At 37.2% G+C, this 21,081-nt stretch overlaps 3 protein-coding genes across 8 annotated transcripts in view; 2 read left to right on the plus strand and 1 right to left on the minus strand.

Annotated features, from left to right (window-relative positions):
- LOC127843881 (uncharacterized) overlaps positions 1-21,081 on the plus strand; it is a 290,337-nt gene that overhangs the window by 111,929 nt on the left and 157,327 nt on the right. The window lies entirely within an intron of this gene.
- LOC127843885 (uncharacterized) overlaps positions 1-21,081 on the plus strand; it is a 109,177-nt gene that overhangs the window by 11,425 nt on the left and 76,671 nt on the right. The gene's annotated exons all lie outside the window — the stretch shown is intronic.
- The window catches only part of LOC127843889 (endonuclease/exonuclease/phosphatase family domain-containing protein 1-like), a 470,950-nt gene that overhangs the window by 5,425 nt on the left and 444,444 nt on the right, over positions 1-21,081 (minus strand). The window contains exons 1-5 of one of the 6 annotated variants that reach the window (XM_052373787.1): positions 12,848-13,016; positions 8,779-8,883; positions 5,213-5,338; positions 3,289-3,424; positions 798-851 (exon numbers count right to left, since the gene is read on the minus strand). The exons of 3 other annotated variants lie outside the window; for them this stretch is intronic. In XM_052373787.1, the coding sequence (XP_052229747.1) occupies positions 798-851; positions 3,289-3,424; positions 5,213-5,338; positions 8,779-8,826 (364 nt within the window). In that variant the 5' untranslated portion in view covers positions 8,827-8,883; positions 12,848-13,016. Of the gene's footprint in view, positions 1-797; positions 852-3,288; positions 3,425-5,212; positions 5,339-8,778; positions 8,884-12,847; positions 13,017-21,081 lie in introns of those variants that run through there. 2 more of the 6 variants (XM_052373788.1, XM_052373785.1) reach the window with 2 other exon arrangements.

The following is a 21,081-nucleotide window of genomic DNA, read 5'->3' on the forward strand; positions in this document are numbered from 1 at the left end:
TCTATCACCAAGAGAATAGCAGGTAAATATGTCAAATCAGGGACGCCAGTAATGGACACTATATGAGGAGTGATAGCAGACAACGAAGTGCATAAGAAGAGATGGATCGAGCCATTCCAGGAGCAGGACCTGACAGCCAATAACTCTTGACGGCTTACATCTAGACCAGTGTGGAGTTACTCTACACACTCTTCAGCATGATATCATATCATAACTGACAGTGACCTTGACCTTTGACCTTGTGACCCCAATTTAAATACGGGCAATATACTGTCCAAGGCCAATGCACACAGGAAGTATCAAGCCAATCAGTCAATGCGTTTAGGAGTTATTGATGGGAAATGAATTTTACACTTAGTGTGATAGTGACCTTTACCTTTCACCTAGTGACTCCGATTTCAATAGGGGTCATCTACTGTCAAAGGCCCATGCACGTATGAAGTATCAAGCCAATCTGTCCATTCATTGACGAGTTATTGATGGGAAACGAACTGGTCTCCCTACAGACAAACCGACTGACATCCAGCAAAACAATATACGTGTCATAGTGACCTTGATCTTTAACCTAGTGATTCCAATTTCAATAGGGATCATCTACTGTCAAAGGCCAATGCACATGTGAAGTATAAAGCCAATCGGTCCATTTATTGACGAGTTATTGATCGGAAGCGAACTGGTCTACCGACAGACAGACCGACCACATCTAGAAAACAATATAACCCTTCTTCTTTGAAGGGGGGCACATCATATTATTTATTAATTTTCTTTAGTTCCATAATAAAAATCAAGCGACTAACCTTTGGTGCCTGGAGACAGGTTAAAGTCACCAAGCAGTATAGTATCATTTTCCCCTGCAATGACAGAAGGAAATTTAAATATTGCAGTTGTATGAATATTTACAAGATATATTTGTCAGGCCAGCTAGCTTGGTTGGCAGAGAACAGGACTACTAACCTGAGGATCAACAGTGCGTTTCCCGGCCCGCTCACATAACTTGTGTTGGAACCAGTCTTTTAATCCTTTAAACTACCATTCTTTCCTTCCGGAGCTTCAAGTAAGGTAGCTGTCAGTTAATGGCTAAATTGTGTGCATTTAGTACTGATAAAGCAGCAAATCCATGAAATGCAAATTAAAGGATATGTTTATGTAGTAATATGGAATTGAGTATTCAATGGATAATCTGTGCAACTGTTATTGTTTGTTAAGCATTAATTTTAGGCTGATTTTAGTGGAATATAAATATTCAACAGACGTTGTTTATATATGAAAAAAGGGCTGTTTGTAAAACATGCATGCCCGCCATATGGGCTGTCAGTTGTAGTGGCAGCCATTGTGTGAATACGATTTTTTGTTACTGTGACCTTGACCTTTGACCTAGTGACCTAAAAATCAATATGGGTCATCTGCCAGTTATGATCAATGTACCTATGAAGTTTCATGATCCTAAGCCTAATTATTCTTGAGTTGTCATCAGGAAACTCACTGTGAACTTGACCTTTAACCTAGTGACCTGAAAATTAATAGGGGTCATCTGCCAGTCATGATCAATGTACCTATAAAGATTCATGATCCTAGCCGTAAGCATTCTTGAGTTATCATCCGGAAACCATTTCACTATTTCGAGCCACTGTGACCTTAACCTTTGACCTAGTGACCTGAAAATCAATAGGGGTCATCTGCCAGTCATTATCAATGTACCTATGAAGTTTCACGATCCTAGCCGTTAGCATTCTTGAGTTATCATCCGGAAACCATTTTACTGTTTCGAGTCACTGTGACCTTGACCTTTCACCTAGTGACCTGAAAATCAATAGGAGTCATCTGCCAGTCATGATCAATGTACCTATGAAGATTCATGATCCTAGACATACGCATTCTTGAGTTATCATCCGGAAACCATTTTACTATTTCGAGTCATTGTGACCTTGACCTTTGACCTAGTGACCTGAAAATCAATAGGGTTCATCTGCCAGTCATGATCAATCTACCTATGAAGATTCATGATCCTAGCCGTAAGCATTCTTGAGTTATCATCCGGAAACCATTTTTCTATTTCGAGCCACTGTGACCTTGACCTTTGACCTAGTGACCTGTAAATCAATAGGGTTCATCTGCCAGTCCTTATCAATGTACCTATGAAGTTTCATGATCCTAGCCGTAAGCATTCTTGAGTTATCATCCGGAAACCATTTCACTATTTCGAGCCAATGTGACCTTGACCTTTGACATAGTTACCTGAAAGTCAATAGGGGTCATCTGCCAGTCATTATCAATGTACCTAGGAAGTTTCATGATCCTAGGCGTACGAATTCTTGAGTTATCATCCGGAGACCATTTTTACTGTTTTGAGTCACTGTGACCTTGACCTTTGACCTAGTGACCTGAAAATCAATAGGGGTCATCTGCCAGTCATGATCAATGTATCTATGAAGATTCATGATTCTTGATTTTAGCATTCTTGAGTTGCCATCAGCAAACCATTTTACTGTTTTGAGTTACTGTGACCTTGACCTTTGACCTAGTGACCTGAAAATCAATAGGGATCATCTGCCAGTCATGATCAATTTACCTATGAAGTTTCATGATCCTAAGCGTAAGCATTCTTGAGTTATCATCCGGAAACTATTTTACTGTTTCGAGTCAATGTGACCGTAATCTTTGACCTAGTGACCTGAAAATCAATAGGGGTCATTTGCCAGTCATGATCAATGTACCTATGAAGTTTCATGATCCTAGGCTTAAATATTCTTGAGTTATCATCCGGAAACCATTTTACTATTTCGAGTCATTGTGACCTTGACCTTTGACCTAGTGACCTGAAAATCAATAGGGTTCATCTGCCAGTCATGATCAATGTACCTATGAAGATTCATGATCCTAGCCGTAAGCATTCTTGAGTTATCATCCGGAAACCATTTTACTGTTTCGAGTCACTGTGACCTTGACCTTTGACCTAGTGACCTGAAAATCAATAGGGGTCATCTGCCTGTCATGATCAATGTACCTATGAAGTTTCGTGATCCTAGGCGTAAGCATTCTTGAGTTATCATCCGGAAACCATCTGGTTGTCGGACTGACCGACTGACCGACCGACAAGTGCAAAACAATATACCTCCTCTTCTTCGAAGGGGGGCATAAAAAGAAGGGGCAGAATTCAGAAAGTTGGATGTTGGATGTAATAATTGTTGAGGAGAGGTAAGGGCAATATGTTTGGTCCGGGTCTATTACTCTGGTGAACTAAATATTGTTTTGCCTCAAACAAAACGCCTCATAAAAATTGCTCTATACCTGGCAGAGCGGTCCTAATGGCCTCTATAAGGTTGGGCATATTGTCAATCTCTGCCTGCAGTCGACCGATGTCCTCATTCTCCAAACCGGTTGCCTTCAGATGTACACTTACCAGTGTGCAGTCAAAACCGCTGATCTGTTGAATTATTTTATACCATATTATTTTTAGATTTCATTGTAAAAGTTTCTACCACCTAATAACGTGATCAATTTACCAGGAACCCTGACAAATCATCGTGCCCATAGGATGCAGCAAAATTTAAATCAAAACCGTTCTTTGCCTCAAATAAAAAGTATTTTTGTCTTAGAAATACAAATGGAAATAGGTCAGTCATTTCATTGTATCATATCACTTGAATATTTTCAAGTTGAGTCATTTTGTAGTTGATTTTGTCATTTAAGAATAAGTCATTTTGTAGTTGATTTTGTCGTTTAAGAATGTGAGTCATTTTGTAGTAATTTTGTAGTGGAGCATGTCATTCTGTAGTTGACCTTGTAATAATGTAGTTGAGTTAGTAATTTTGTAGTTGTAGGTCATTTTGTAGCTAAGTGAGAAATTTTGTAGATGAGCTAGTCATGTTGTAAAATTATTGAGTCATTGTGTTTTTGAGTAAGACATTGTGTAATGAAGTAAATCAGGGTGTGATTAAGTAAGTCATTTTGTAGCAGAGTTAGTCAATTTTAATTGAGATACTCATGTTTCACTTGAACTTATGTTTTAGTTCAGAAACAAAATACAGTTGAGAACGTCATGTTGTAGTAAATTTGGTCATTTTGTGATTCAGTAAGAAATATTGTAGTTTAGTAAGACATTTTTATTTGACTTAAGTCATTTTGTAGTTGAGCTAGTCATTTTGTAGCTTAGTAAGCCTTTAGTTGAGTAAATCAGTTTGCAGTTGACGTAGCAAAGTTGTAGTAAGTCAGTCATTTTGTAGCTTAGTAAGCCTTTAGTTGAGTAAATCAGTTTGCAGTTGACGTAGCAAAGTTGTAGTAAGTCTGTTATTTTGTAGCTTAGTAACCCTTTAGTTGAGTAAATCAGTTTGCAGTTGACGTAGCAAAGTTGTAGTCAAGCCAGTCATTCTGTAGCTTAGTAAGCCTTTAGTTGAGTAAATCAGTTTGCAGTTGACGTAGCAAAGTTGTAGTAAGTCAGTCATTTTGTAGCTTAGTAAGCCTTTAGTTGAGTAAATCAGTTTGCAGTTGACGTAGCAAAGTTGTAGTCAAGCCAGTCATTTTGTATCTTAGTAAGCCTATAGTTGAGTAAATCAGTTTGCAGTTGACGTAGCAAAGTTGTAGTAAGTCTGTTATTTTGTAGCTTAGTAAGCCTTTAGTTGAGTAAATAAGTTTGCAGTTGACGTAGCAAAGTTGTAGTAAGTCTGTTATTTTGTAGCTTTGTAAGCCTTTAGTTGAGTAAATCAGTTTGCAGTTGACGTAGCAAAGTTGTAGTAAGTCAGTCATTTTGTAGCTTAGTAAGCCTTTAGTTGAGTAAATCAGTTTGCAGTTGACGTAGCAAAGTTTTAGTCAAGCAAGTCATTTTGTAGCTTAGTAAGCCTTAAGTTGAGTAAATCAGTTTGCAGTTGACGTAGCAAAGTTGTAGTAAGTCTGTTATTTTGTAGCTTTGTAAGCCTTTAGTTGAGTAAATAAGTTTGCAGTTGACGTAGCAAAGTTGTAGTAAAGCCAGTCATTTTGTAGTTGAATAAGTCATTTTGTAAAAGCCGACTTAAGATCTCCCCAGCGTGGGAACGTTCTAAAGGTCTCCTCCAAAGATACCAAGAACTGGTTCTATCCAGGAAAAGGACTCAAAAGCAATACAACTAAACAAAATACGTTTAAACTAAAGTAACATGAAACTCTTTGCCCATAAACAACTCAACACTTCAAGTAAGCAATAAAAGATGGTGCATATTTTCATAGAAGACTACACAACCTTGAACGTAGAGATGCAAGGTCGTCTAGTGAAGGGTTTCTGTTTCTTGTCCATAACCAGGAGGGTAGAGCTTACTAGGGCAACGCCCTGCATTTCATCATACAGGAATCCATTGTACTCGTTACTCTGAGGCGAGAACAAAAAAAACAACAATGAAATATAAATTAAGACAGGCAAAGTACATGTAGATCAGACAAGAGGGCCTGAAGGACCCAAAGTCGCTCATCTGTGATACAAAGGAACTTACTTGTTATGAGCAGACCATGATATCATAAGAACAAATGTTCTGACCAAGTTTCATAAAAATTGAACTTTATAAATGACTTTTAGAGTGTTAATAAGTCTTTACTATAGCCATATAAGGAAAACTGTCACTCCCCTGGCGGCCATGTTTTTCAACTGACCGGAACCATTTTCAAACTCAGACGAGATATCATAAGTAAAAATGTGTCATGAAGATTGGACTACAAATGTGACTTCTAGAGTGTTAACAAGGTTTAACTATATCCAAATAAGCAAAATTGCTCCACCCACTGGCGGCCATGCGTTTTTAACGAATCGGAACCATTTTAGAACTCAGCCGAAATATCATTAGAACAAATTTTCTTACCAGTTTAGAGTGTAAACAAAGCAAAATGTTGACGAAATACAAAAGGTGTTCACAAAAACTCACCATGAGTACAATGTGCTCAATAGAGCTAAACAAGTAATCAATCTTGTAATATTTTTACCTATCGGTGTCAACAATAATGTATTAATTCTTCAGCAAATCCTGCCAATACAAAACTAGCAGATTTTGACAAATGTGTTGTGTTTAAATCTTGCCAATAAAAAAGTAGCAGAATTCGACAAGTTTGTGTGTGCTTTATCTTGCATAAACCTATCTATCTCTCAACTATAATCAGAATCATGCATATAAATCTCAAACCGTATTTCCAGTACTTAAAATATACAATAAATATTTCAAGATATTCTTGACACCTGCCCATCCGGTACTACTGATGGGGGAGGATTATAAGCAATCTTGTTTTGTTTGCGTATGTTATCCTTGGATAGTTGTTTTACGAATATTAGATACCCAGTAATATTATGCCAGTAACGGACAACAACTGCCTTTTTTAATCAGAGATAGATGGAAAATGTTTGTAGAAAGGATTTTAGGACCAATCGATTCCAAAGCACACAGATGATTTGAGTCTTTCTCTTATAAGTTGCTTAATCTAAGAAATTTCATTGTCTTTCACTTGTTAATGAGTTGCTGAAGCATAGACACAAAAACTTGCATTTGAAAAAAAAACACAACATTAAATTAAAAACAAGAGGGCCTAAAAGGCCCAACGTCGCTCACCTGAGATTCAAAGGAACTGACCTTTTTTGTGCAGCCCTTTGATGTCATTTGATTAAATGACCTTACCAACGTTCGTGCATAGTGAACACCCTGGCGGTCACGTTTTTCAACAGACCAGAACCATTTTAGCAAACATCCATGATATAATTAAAACACAAACATGCTGACGAAGTTTCATGAGGATTGGACAATAAATGTGACTTTAAGAGTGTAAACAAATTTTGACAATAGCCATATAGGAAAAAATGCCCGCCCCCCTGGTGACCATATTTTTCAATCAACTGCAAGAATTTTTCAACTCATCTAAGATATCGTTACGACAAATCTTCTGACCAAGTTTCATGAAAATCAGACAATAAATGTAGCCTGACTAGCCTCTAGAGTGTAAATAAGGTTTTACTGAAGCCATAAAGCCATATAATGAAAAATGCCCCGCTCCCTAATGCCCATGTTTTTCCAACGTGAACTATTTTTCAACTCATCTAAGACATCATTAAGACAAATGTTCTGACCAAGTTTCATGATGATCGGACAATAAATGTGGCCTCTAGAGTGTTAACAAGGTTTTGCAATATCCATATAAGGAAAAAATGCCCCGCCTCCTTTTGGCCATGTTTTGCAACCAACCTGAACCATTTTCGAACTCATACAAGATATCATTATGATGAATCTTCTGAGCAAATTTCATGAAAATTGGGCAATAAATTTGGCCACTAGAGTGTTAACAAGGTTTTTCTTAATTCATATACAGTCATATAAGGAAAAATGCCCCGCCCCCTGGGGGCCATGTTTTTCAAGCAATCACAACCATTTTAAACATTGGCCAAAATATCATTAGGACGAATCTTCTGACCAAGTTTCATGATGATCATACAATAAATGTGGCCTCTAGAGTGTTAACAAGGCTTTACTATAGCTATATTATGAACAAGAGATGTGTTTGTCAGAAACACAATGCCCCTAATGCACCGCTTTTTTTACCTTTGCCCTTGAATGATGACCTTGACCTTTCACCACTGAAAAAGTGCAGCTTCATGAGATACACATGCATGCCAAATATCAAGTTGCTATGTTCAATATTTCAAAAGTCATTGAGAAACTTTACTATATTAAATTTTTAAACTTTCGACCTTTGATCTTAGAGGCTGACCTTGACCTTTCACCACTCAAAATGTGCAGCTCCATGAGATACACATACATGCCAAATATCAAGTTGCTATGTTCAATATTTCAAGTTATTGCAAAACTTTACTATATTCAATATTTAATTTGTTTACCTTTGACCTTGAAGGATGACCTTGACCTTTCACCACTCAAAATGTGCAGCTGCATGAGATGAACATGCATGCCAAATATCAAGTTGTTATGTTCAATATTTCAAAAGTTATTGCAAAACTTTACTGTAAGGTTAAAGTTTTGGGACAGAATGACAAGACAGAAAGAAAGACAGACATGCCAAAAACAATATACACCCGATCTATCGATCAAGGGGCATAAAAATGCCCCGCCCCCTTGGCAGCAATGTTTTTCAACCAATCAGCATCATTTTCGAACTCGTCCAAGATAACATTGGGATGAATCTTCTGACAAATTTTCATGAAGATCGGACTACAAATGTGGCCTCTAGCGTGTTCACAAGGTTTTACTAAAGCCATATTTAGCCATATATTGAAAAATACCCCGCCTCTTAGAAGCCGTGTTTTTAAAGCAAACGTTACCATTTTCGAACTCATCCAATATATCATTGAGACCAATCTTCTGACCGGATTTCATGAAGATTAGACGATAAATATGGCCTCTAGAGTATTAACAAGGCAAATGTTGACGCCGCAAAACACACGACGGACAAAAGGCGATCACAAAAGCTCACCATGAGCAAATTGTGCTCAGGTGAGCTAAACATGTTCAGATGTTTTGAGTGTACCTAAAAAGCATGCAAAATGAGGAGAAGAAACACGGAGCAAGGCTACGCATTATGCTATTTTACGCCATATCTTCTCCAATACTTACCATATCCCCACTTAGCAGCCAAGTGCAGTGGAGTCTCTCCCATATCACTCACCATATCCCCACTTAGCAGCCAAGTGCAGTGGAGTCTCTCCCATATCACTCACCATATCCCCACTTAGCAGCCAAGTGCAGTGGAGTCTCTCCCATATCACTCACCATATCCCCACTTAGCAGCCAAGTGCAGTGGAGTCTCTCCCATATCACTCACCATATCCCCACTTAGCAGCCAAGTGCAGTGGAGTCTCTCCCATATCATTGCCCGCGTTTACATCAACACAACTCTTTAGGCTGTCCAAGAACAGAATGGCTTTCACTGAAATGGACGTAAATGTGGAAAGATTAAAAAAATATTAGCAGCGCTCTGGGAAAACAGGGCTTAATGCATCTGCATGAAGTGTTGTCCCAGTTAAGTGTTGTCCCAGTTAAGTGTTGTCCCAGTTAAGTGTTGTCCCAGTTAAGTGTTTCCAAGATGATCCTTTGCAATCTCCGCGTCAACTGGCGTTTTGCTAAGATATTTCCTTTAGAACAATAACATAAAACGGGACAGCGTCGTCCCTGATTAGCCCGTGCAGACGGCACAGGCTAATCTACGACGCTTCATACATCTGCATTAAGTGTTGTCCCAGTTAAGTGTTGTCCCTGTTAAGTGTTGTCCCAGTTAAGTGTTGTCCAAGTTAATAGTTGTCCCAGTTAAGTGTTGTCCCAGTTAAGTGTTGTCCCAGTTAATTGTTGTTCCAGTTAAGTGTTGTCCCAGATGATCCTTTGCAATCTCCGCGTCAACTGGCGTTTTGCTAAGATATTTCCTTTCGAACAATAACATAAAACGGGACAGCGTCGTCCCTGATTAGCCCGTGCAGACGGCACAGGCTAATCTACGACGCTTCATACATATGTATTACGCCCCAATTTCCCAGAGTGTAAGTCAGAGTCAGACAGGAGTGTTTTCTTATTGTTAATACTAATCTCAATATCACATCTAATATGGGGCTTGTCCTCAGCATTTTGGGTATATGACCCGTGAAATTGGGCATTTTAGAATCAATTTACTTTCAATTGGGAAAATTAGTATTGCTTTATTTTTAACTTTTAAATAATTATTGAAACAACTTGCATGACATATAAAATACTTAACATTAAGATATCAGTACAAAAAGTATTGATGAATTTAGCAATGAACAATATGTTAGTTTATAACCCTGAATAACTACTACATTACGGAAATATGCATCATAAGGTATTTCGACAGATTGAACATTATTTGTTAAATTCCTTTATGTACTTCCTCATGTCCATTTTAGGCACATAAATGCAGTGGAATGTTGCCTTCATTGTCTATGGCTCGCACTTAACCCCCAAAATGAACCAAGAGTAACTAAAAATACAAAAGAGTTATAAGTACAAGCGATGCCTTCACAGGTGTGAAGCCTTTCTAACCCTTTACAGGGGTTTTTATCTGATTTTGGGGAAAAGGCCTGGCCTTTTTTGAGGGGAAAAAAATCGCGCGAAACGCCAGATTTTGGGGGAAAAAATCACACGAAACGCCGGATTTTGGGGAAAATAAGGAAAGTCTTACATAATCAATTAAGCACATTTTACTGTTTTTAAAACAAATTCAAGGAAACAGAAAATTTAATTATGCAATATTTATCTTTTTTCTACACTGGATCAGGTTAACTTATATATTTAAAGGTTTAAAAAAAAAAAAAAAAAAATTTTTTTTTTTTTGGGGGGGGAAGGGGAAAATGAAATCTAGAGGAAAATTTACCAGCTGAAGGGAACAAAAAATCGGAGGGGAAAGGACCGATGATCGGCGGGTCAAAAAGAAGGAAAAAAAACCTGCTTTACCACTAAGATGCAGTTATAAGTACAAGAGATGCATTCACAGTTGTGAAGCCTATCTAACCCCTTACCACTTAGTTACGTATTTTAACGCATTTGTAGTCATAAATATGTATGATATGTCTTTGTGAAGATAGTCTCTTCTTAGCAAAAGTCTAGTTTAAGCGGAAAGTGTCATCCCTGATTAGACTATGCGCACTGCACAGGCTAATCTGGGACGACACTTTACGCACATGCATTAAACCCCTTAATCACAGAGCATCGCCCAAATCATGCTTTCATAGTTTTAGTAAGGCTCTGAGATGGGGCTCTAGTCTTCAATAATGTCATAACAAGAAACCGTCTGAGAAAACAGGCTAATCTGGGACGACACTTTACGCACATGCATTAAACCCCTTAATCACAGAGCATCGCCCAAATCATGCTTTCATAGTTTTAGTAAGGCTCTGACAGGCTAATCTGGGACGACACTTTACGCACATGCATTAAACCCCTTAATCCCAGAGCAACGCCCAAATCATGCTTTCATAGTTTTAGTAAGGCTCTGACAGGCTAATCTGGGACGACACTTTACGCACATGCATTAAACCCCTTAATCACAGAGCAACGCCCAAATCATGCTTTCATAGTTTTAGTAAGGCTCTGACAGGCTAATCTGGGACGACACTTTACGCAAATGCATTAAACCCCTTAATCACAGAGCATCGCCCAAATCATGCTTTCATAGTTTTAGTAAGGCTCTGACAGGCTAATCTGGGACGATACTTAACGCACATACATTAAACCACTTAATCACAGAGCATCGCCCAAATCATGCTTTCATAGTTTTAGTAAGGCTCTGAGGAAGGGGCTCTAGTCTTCAATAATGTTGAAACAAGAAACCGTCGGAGACAGGTGATGCTTATCAAAGGTTATTTTTGTCAAAATATTGCACTTTATATTCAGATAAAAGGAAACGTCTTGAGGGGCATTACTTTGGACAAAATAATACGATGGATGGTTTAGCAACTTAAAAATGTCAAAGGGCCATAACTCTCTAAATAAATCATATAACCAGAACCCACAAATAACATGCGCATTTCCTCAAGGTAGTTAAGCTTCCCATAAAGCTTCATTGAATTCTAGTCAGTAGTTGGGGAGAAAAAGCCCGGACAAGAATTGCACTATATGTACAGTTTAAAGAAAATTCAAAGGGCCATAACTCTGTGAAAAATCATCTGACCATAACCGGCTGATAATATGCACATCTCCTGTTGGTAGTTAGGCTTCCCATAAAGTTTCATTGAATTCCGGTCATTTTGTTGCGGAGAAATAGCCTGGACAAGAATTTCACTATATGTACAGTTAATGGAAAATTTCAAGGGACATAACTCTGTGAAAAATGATCCGACCCGAACCAGCTGATAATATGCACATCTCCTCTTGGTAGTGAAGCTTCCTATAAAGTTTAAATGAATAACGGTCATTAATTGCTGAGAAATAGCCCGGACACAAATTGTGCACGGACGGACGGACACACGGACACAAGGACAAAGCAGCGACTATATGCTCCCCAGGGATAACTTTGGCACATTTTCATTGATGGGCAAATACATTTTAGGCGTAGGTTTCATTGAAACCTGGATGAAAATTATATGAATACAAATAATCTGAGAGGGTTTAGCCTAAGATTGGCAACAGCTTCAGAATTAAACAAAACCCTGTTATGCTTTAACATTTACATTTCTAAAAATAAACACACTTCATGAAATTTCTACCTCATTTTAGTTCAAAAATTGACCATTATTTTACAAGCATTTTAGATTGTGTAAACAAACACTTTCAATTTGTTGCCTTATTTTTTTTAAAATATATCTAACAATTAATTACAGCTGGACTACACAATTATTTAACTGTAATATAATGCTTTATCCTTATTAAGTCTGTCAGTAAAAAAATGCTTGAATTTGCAAATCAAACTTAGAACAATTTTGTGATTCTCGTAAGTTAGTTAGGTAGGCCCATACACAATAAAGGCTTTTGAATGAAACCTCATAAAGTATAAAACAAATCTACATCGAGGAAAACTGGGCTTTATACATGTGTATAATATCTTCCCAGATTAATCTGTACAGTCTGCATCAAATAATCAGGGACGACACTTTCCGCTTTTATTGATTTTTCTTAAAAAAGGAAGGCTACCCTGAACGAAACTCTAGTCTATGTGGTAAGTGTTGTCCCAGATTAGCCTGTGCAGACCTGTGGTAAGTGTTGTCCCAGATTAGCCTGTGCAGACCTGTGGTAAGTGATGTCCCATATTAGCCTGTGCAGACCTGTGGTGAGTGTTGTCCCAGATTAGCCTGTGCAGACTGCACAGGTCCATCTTAGATGGCATTTGACGTACTTGCATTAAGTCTGGTTTGCCTATAACGTGGATAAAACACACACATTTTACTCACAATGATGTTTTGATGTCCCTTCAATGCCGCCATATGCAGTGGAGTGCGACCCAGGACATCGGAAGCATCGGCAAGGCAACCGTTCTTGGATAAAATATCTATTAGTCCTGCCTGGACATATAGTGCGGCCAAATGAAGAGCTGACAAGAAAAAGAGCAGAGCTCCAGATAAGGTTTTGTGAAATTCTTAAATTACTACCAGATTTTCAAAAAGAATTATTAACTTTGAAATTTTATTCTTAAAGTTACTCCTAAGTTTTGGAAAATAATTATTATTTTTTCTAAATGACCTAAAAATAAATAAAAATGTTAATTTTCATGCAAAAACAATCAAAATAAACATACTAGCAACTTTATTTATACGAGTTCAACAGATCCTTTTCAGTATTATACAAATTTATTTTTCCAATACCTACAGATGCCCAAACTGTGCTTAGATTACATGCCTTAGATGAATTTTTACATATTTCACATTTTAAACGGGTCTCTCCTTCAATCTTTTCACCGATTAGCCACTGGACTTGTCCCTTCCACTCATTTAATGTTGTTTTTTTGTGTTTAAGTTTGGACCAGCAGGGTTTTTTTTTACTAAGAAAGTGACGCCGATATTCGGCGTCTTCCCCTACCAGAATTTTTCCCCTTAAAATACAATTTCCCCACCAAAAATATCATTGTTCACCAAAATATAATATTTTCTCTCAAAGAAATGTTTATTTTTCCTTGGGGCATTCGACAATTATCCAATTTGCACCACGTATCTTACCGTAACCCAAATTCGACGACACCTAAATTCGACGATGTTCTATTTTTATCGGTTTAAATTTAAATGGACGATTATTGTCTTGGAATCATTTCAAAGAATAACAGCCGAGTTAAAAATTATTATTTTTAGCTATATAAGTTTTTTTATTATTTGCTAAATATTGCTTTATGTATCCGTTATATCGTCGAATTTGGGTCACACCGGGATACAACGAATTCGCGCTCTCTCTCTCCAGACGAACACACAACATCTGGGAATCCCAGTTATTCTAAATATAGCTCTTAAATAACGTCATGTAAACTGGACAGCTAATCGTAATAATCATGTGACTATTTTACTGGATAAAGGTCTTGCGCGAGAAGGGTGTTTCGTCAATTAATTCCCGGAAACCAGTCGAATTTTCATCCGGGCTATGTGCAAGCCGAGGTATAAACGTGAAAACAGAAAAAAATGTCTCACAATTAGCGTTCTTACACAAACAAAATAAAACATTCGAACTCGGAAGATACTGAACGCATCGAGGCATTTTTTAAGAAAGAATCATCGAAAACCGTTATAACCAAGCAGGATTCCGAGGTAATCAACATCGAACATTGTGAAAGTGAAAGTAGACAATCGGCAGCTGCCGCTCCTTTCCCTTCCAATACTGTAGCAAATCAAGATCGTCAACCCATTCATCATGAAATTGAAATCACAAAATTGACATCGTCCACCGGCCCCAGTACAAAAATATAGTTGAAAACATTTCCCATTATTAGATCTTCACCTGCAACTTTATTAAGGACTTTGACTTTAATACCTGTTAAATGTGTTTAAGAACAAAAAGGACAGAGACAAGTCTCTTTTGATGAGTTATAGACACTGAAATGAACAGTTTTTATTTTTTCCCCTAATATCTCTCTTTCGCACTCTTTTTTTCCCCTTTCACCCAGCGTCCAGCGTCTTCCCCTTTCTCTAAAAAAAACCCCTGACCAGTTGTGTCGCGTTTTTGTTTAGCTTTTCCGACTGTGTCGGCAACTGAACATACAACATCGTATAAGATCTTTTCTATAATGTCTTTCTAAACTTTTAACTTCGGCTCACTTTGCGTAGAATATGTTGAAAGCGTGTTTTTGGACGCTTTGCAGATTTTTAGGACGCTCTCTGGGCGCCGCCAATGTTTTTGACAGATAGACTGTATACGCCGCTTTTATTTGAAAAACATGCGCTTTGTTAAACAAACCCGATAACCATTCTATATACAAACTCAATAAAAATCGATATGAACCGATGTAAAAATAATATTCGTAACTTGATTTTGTAATTCTTAATGGTACGACAAGATTTTAAAATAAATACGTAACGGACTTGAAAATAATTCGTAATTACGAAAATACGACCCTTATCTGAAGCTCTGAAGAGATTTGTTTAACACAAGAGTCACCTGGACATATAGCGCAGCCAAATGGAGAGCTGGAAAGAAAAAGAGATTTGTTTAACACAAGAGTCACCTGGACATATAGTGCAGCCAAATGGAGAGCTGACAAGAAAATAAGATTTGTTTAACACAAGAGACACACTCTGTGAATACCGGGCTTTATTAGTGCAAATGGTAATCCCATATTAGCCTGTGAAGTCTACACAGGCTAATCAAGAACAATACTTTCCGCTTTCATGGAATGTTTCAGAAGATATTATTGAGATAAATGTTCTCACCAATTAATTTGCCTGACAACACTCAACTAAATTCATCTGATTCTGCGAACTTTGTAAAAATAAAATGCTTCATGTACGTCAAATTTGCAAACCTGTCAACATAAACATGCATTCCATTCAATATACATTGATGATGATGTTGATAATTATGACAATGTTTAATGATGATGATGTTGATGATAAATTTAATAGTAAATGATCATCTCAAACTCACATTATTAACTTAAAAATTGAGCCCATTTCACGGACCACAAATCTGAGCAATATTTAAATTTGCCCTCCACAACTTGAGATGGTTGCAGTTAAATTTGTGAAAACCATATAAGGATTCCTGGTATGTGATTCGTTCACATCTAATTTTGAGATACACATGTAAATTTCATAAATAATCTAAAGAAATTGTTGTATTTCACATAAATATATTTAAAAAATAGATAGGGGTCATCTGCGAGTCATGATCTATCTAACGATGGAGTTTCATGATCCAAGACGTATGCGTTTTTGAGTTATCATCCGGAAACCATTTTACTATTTCGGGTCACCGTGACCTTGACCTTTGATCTAGTAACCTCAAAATCAATAGGGGTCATCTGCGAGTCATGATCAATCTACCTATGAAATTTCATGATCCTAGGCGTATGCGTTCTTGAGTTATCATCCGGAAACCATTTTACTATTTTGGGTCACGGTGACCTTGACCTTTGACCTAGTGACCTCAAAATCAATAGGGGTCATCTGCAAGTCATGATCTATCTAACAATGAAGTTTCATGATCCTAGGCGTATGCGTTCTTGAGTTATCATCCGGAAACCATTTTACTATTTTGGGTCACCATGACCTTGACCTTTGACCAAGTGACCTCAAAATCATTAGGGGTCATCTGCGAGTCATGATCAATCTACATGTACCTATGAAGTTTCATGATCCTAGGCGTATGCGTTCTTGAGTTATCATCCGGAAACCATTTTACTATTTCGGGCCACAGTGAACTTGACCTTTGACCTAGTGACCTCAAAATCAATCTGCGAGTCATGATCAATCTACCTATGATGTTTCATGATCCTAGGCGTATGCGTTCTTGGGTTATCATCCGGAAACCATTTTCCTATTTCAGGTCACCGTGACCTTTTCCTTTGACCTAGTGACCTCAAAATCAATAGGGGTCATCTGCGAGTCATGATCAATCTTCCTATGAAGTTTCATGATCCTAGGCCCAAGCGTTCTTGAGTTATTATCTTGAAACCACCCGGTGGACCGACCGACAGACCGACCGACATGTGCAAAGCAATATACCCCCTCTTCTTCGAAGGCGGGCATAATAACATGTTTGATGTATTAATTGAACGTACAATAATCATTGAAAGTACAATACAGAACAAGAGCACTGCATAACGGGTGCCAAAGCTCGGCTGCGGGTGCAGTTTTGAATTAATTAAAGCTTGTAAGAATTTTTTTTGAGAGTTCACAGTGACCTTGACCTTTAACCTTGTGAACCAACAATGGGTGTGGCATGTAGAACTCAACAAGGTGCATCATCATATGAAGTTTCAAAGTTGTAGGTGGAAGCACTTTGATTTTAGAGGCAAAGGTAAGTTTAAAGCACAATGCGGACAGCGGACGCCTGACGGCGCACGTCAACACCGTCGTAACATAAGTATTTACAAATAAAGAGACAATCCGCACATGTAGAGGCAGTCCACACAATCTAATTAATGGACAACACTTTTTGCTTTTATAAAGTTTTTCGTTTAATGAAAGTCTCTTCTGAACAAAAATCCAGTTTAGATGGAAAGAGTCGTTATTGATAATCCTGTGCAGACTGCACAGGCTAATCTGGGACAACATTTTACGCCAATGCATTAAGCCCTGTTTTCACAGAGTAATGTTTAATTATTTGCAATAATATTCAGATCCTACAAACAATAAAGCTTACATAATCAAATCGGTCGGCCAAGTTGACGCCCTGCTTTAAGAGAGAACAGACTGCGATGGCTCCTGCGTTGATCATAGGATTGTGAGGTTTATCTGTAAAATAATTGAGAAAATATCATAGGATTGTGATTTTTATCTGTAAAAATGCAGAAAACAGGTGTCCTTTAATTACAAAATACAGAAGTTGTTTGTGTTTATCAGTGAATGCAGAAAAAGTGTGCTTTTGTTTGTAAATACAGAAATTCTGTGAAGTTCATTTGCAAAATGCAAAAATTATGCGAGATTTATTTTTAAATCTTCTGTAAAGGTTTATCAAACAAGAAATCCATGATGGCGCCTATGTGCTAACCTAAGTTCAAGGTACACTTATTATGGGAGACTAGATATGGTGAGCTAGTTTTTTCAACAATTCAATTTTAATGTTTGTGTCACCTTTCTGAATGTGAAGGACACACATTTTGAGTGGATTATCAATTAAATTGTGAAAGAAGCTTATTAATAGATGAATACAATTATGAGGCTTGTGATTTCAATGGTAAACAAGAAACCGTCGGAGACAGGTGATGCTCCCCAAAGTTTTTTTGTCACAATATTGCACTATATATTCAGATAAAAGGAAACGTCTTGAGGGGCATAACTTTGGACAAAATAATACGATGGATGGTTTAGCAACTTAAAAATTTCAAAGGGCCATAACTCTGTAAATAAATCATCTAATCAGAACCCACTAATAACATGCGCATCTCCTCAAGGTAGTTAAGCTTCCCATAAAGCTTCATTGTATTCCAGTCAGTAGTTGGGGAGAAATAGCCCGGACAAGAATTGCACTATATGTAGTTTATAGAAAATTTCAAAGGGCCATAACTCTGTGAAAAATCATCCGACCATATCCGGCTTGTAATATGCACATCTCCTGTTGGTAGTGAAGCTTCCCATAAAGTTTCATTGAATTCCCGTAATAAGTTGCTGAGAAATAGCTCGGACCAGAATTGCACTATATGTACAATAGAAAATTTCAAAGGGCCATAACTCTGTGGAAAATCATCCGACGAGAACCGGCTGATAATATGCACATCTCCTGTTGGTAGTCAAGCTTCTCATAAAGTTTCATTGAATTACCGTCATAAGTTGCTGAGAAATTACTCGAACAAGAATTGCACTATATGTACAATGGAAAATTTCAAAGGGCCATAACTCTGTGAAAAATCATCTGACCGGAACCCGCTGATAATATGCACATTTCCTCTTGGTAGTGAAGCTTCCCATAAAGTTTCATTGAAATCCAGTCATTAGTTGCTGAGAAATAGCCCGGACAAGAATTGCACTATATGTACAGTTAATGGAAAATTTCAAAGGGCCATAACTCTGTGAAAAATCATCCGACCAGAACCCGCTGATAATATGCACATCTCCTCTTGGTAGTGAATCTTTCCATAAAGTTTCATTGAATTCCGGTCATCAAAGGGCCATAACTCTGTGAAAAGTCATCCGACCAGAACCCGCTGATAAAATGCACATCTCCTCTAGGTACTGAAGCTTCTCATAAAGTTTCATTGAATTCTGGTCATTAGTTGCTGAAAAATAGCCCGGACAAAAATTGTGCACTGACGGACAGACGGACTGACGAAGCGGCGACTAAATGCTCCCCCCCCCCTAATTTTTTTTGGGGGGAGGGGAGAATAAAATGTCAAATTAACATGGATAGTAGAAAATATTGTAAAATGCTTTATTTATAAATTAGAAACTAGATCACACTTCTACAATGATTGCAAGTTTCCATGACTCATTGAGGAATAACCATGTAAAATGCTAGTTTTGTAAATTTATATAGTTATGGGAAACAACTACATTAAATTTAAATATCAAAGCTTTTTTTTTATAATTGTTTATGTACCGGTAAAACACCGCTTCATTCGTAAGAATGTCATTTGAGCCTAGATGAAGATACAGCTGTTGAACATCCATCTTCCGCAAGTCTCTCAACAATGCATGGCGAAAACGATCACAAGAAAATTTGGCACCTTTGATAACAGAGTTAGCGAATGTATGTGTAAATGCATCACAAATATACAATGGATGAATACAAAAGGAAAATGCATGCTTTGCCTCAGGACTAAAATGAAAAGTTTGCAAATACAATTCCCTACAATCTGTAAAATATTCCACACGCTTAAAATAACCATGCAAATTAGTTAGAAAACGCAATCATTGCACATCAGCATAATAAGTTTAACTTTATATTGATGACATACGAAGCTTAGGACTTGAAATTTGAACTGTTCAAGTATAAAGAAATGAAATAATTACATCATATATAGAAACTATGAGTATTACGTTTAAATGGTGGCGTTTCGTGTTATCTCAAAAATGTTTACAAAAACAGTAAACATTTAAATGACTGTGGATATCAACATAATCCATTTTAGTTCATTACGTTACAATGTTGCAAAACTTATTAAAAGCTGTTAAAAAAAGACTGGTATACATTTGTATCATGTGTGCCAGATGGCCCTTATTCACAACAGCGTAAACATAACAAAACACCATGTACGACCTAGACTTCTTGAATATTTGACACGCGTCGGCACAAAGCGCTCGGGAAAATTTTCCAGCTATTTGTTGCATGATCATGCCCCGAATTGTCTTGAACATTCAACGCGCGTCAGCACAACGTGCATGAGAAAATTTTCCCGACATTTATTCATCTGCATTCATTTTTAATTTAATAAACAGATACTTGTATTTATGTACATCTTGTTAGGTAGAAAACAATAAAAAATTTACACAGGTGTAGTCTTATTGAAGAAATGTGGGATCAATAATTATTCGTCTTTGTTATAAAATAGTACAGCATGTAAGTAGAAAACGTGTACCCCATGATTCGACAACGGCAAGAACAGTTGGTTTTAATATGACGTCATTGCGCAAATGGGTTATGATCTGAATATACATTGTAACTTCTGGAAATAATCATTACTTTCAGTTTGGAAATGCGATGTCAATGACGCTTTTATAACTGACAAATGGATACCGTTTAAACGGTAACCTTTTGTTTATTTCATTAATCATTTCGTTGTTAACGTTTAGAAAAATGTGTACATGTGATACCATTAATAGAACCAAACCTGAAACTGTAATTACTGTTCTATACCATTTTCATTACATGTTCTCACCAGAGATTGGCAGGTATTTGACAGCTATATCGTCAGGAAGAATATCCTTAATCCGATGAACATTGGAGTCCCCAGCAATAAGGTTCACTTTTCTCCTGTCTTGGGCACCTGAAAAAATAAACGGAAAATGCTTCCTGACACAACGCTGCATCCTGTTCAAAAGAGCCTGCGTAATAAATCTACTAATTATAAAAAGACAAGCCTTAACAATCCAAATACTACCTTAACAATACTATTGCAACAAGACTAAACTTGTCTTATGTGTGTCTAACTACATAAAAAGAATATAAACAAAACAGATCAATCACGTTTTAATAAAAATAAAGGTCACACAATTTAAAAGGCACTAGTTTTCAATACTCAATAAGTGTCAAAATTGCAATACACTGGTCAGTGTTCAGTGCAAATATCACTATGAACATGTCAAAAGTGTCAATTATTGCACTAGTGTGTAACACACTGTATGTGTCCAAATGCGCGAAGCACCTGTTTTTTAATAATTAGTATTAAAGTGTCACTCAAAATTGCAATCCACTGGTAAGTGTTCAATCAATGCAAATATCACACAGTCACTATAAACACATCAAAAGCGTCAATTATTGCACTAGTGTAAAACACACTGTAAGTGTCCAAATGCGCGAAGTACGTGTTTTTAATAGATCACAAAATGGG

The sequence above is a fragment of the Dreissena polymorpha genome, chromosome 9, assembly GCF_020536995.1.
Source record: "Dreissena polymorpha isolate Duluth1 chromosome 9, UMN_Dpol_1.0, whole genome shotgun sequence".
Classification (NCBI taxonomy): domain Eukaryota; kingdom Metazoa; phylum Mollusca; class Bivalvia; order Myida; family Dreissenidae; genus Dreissena; species Dreissena polymorpha.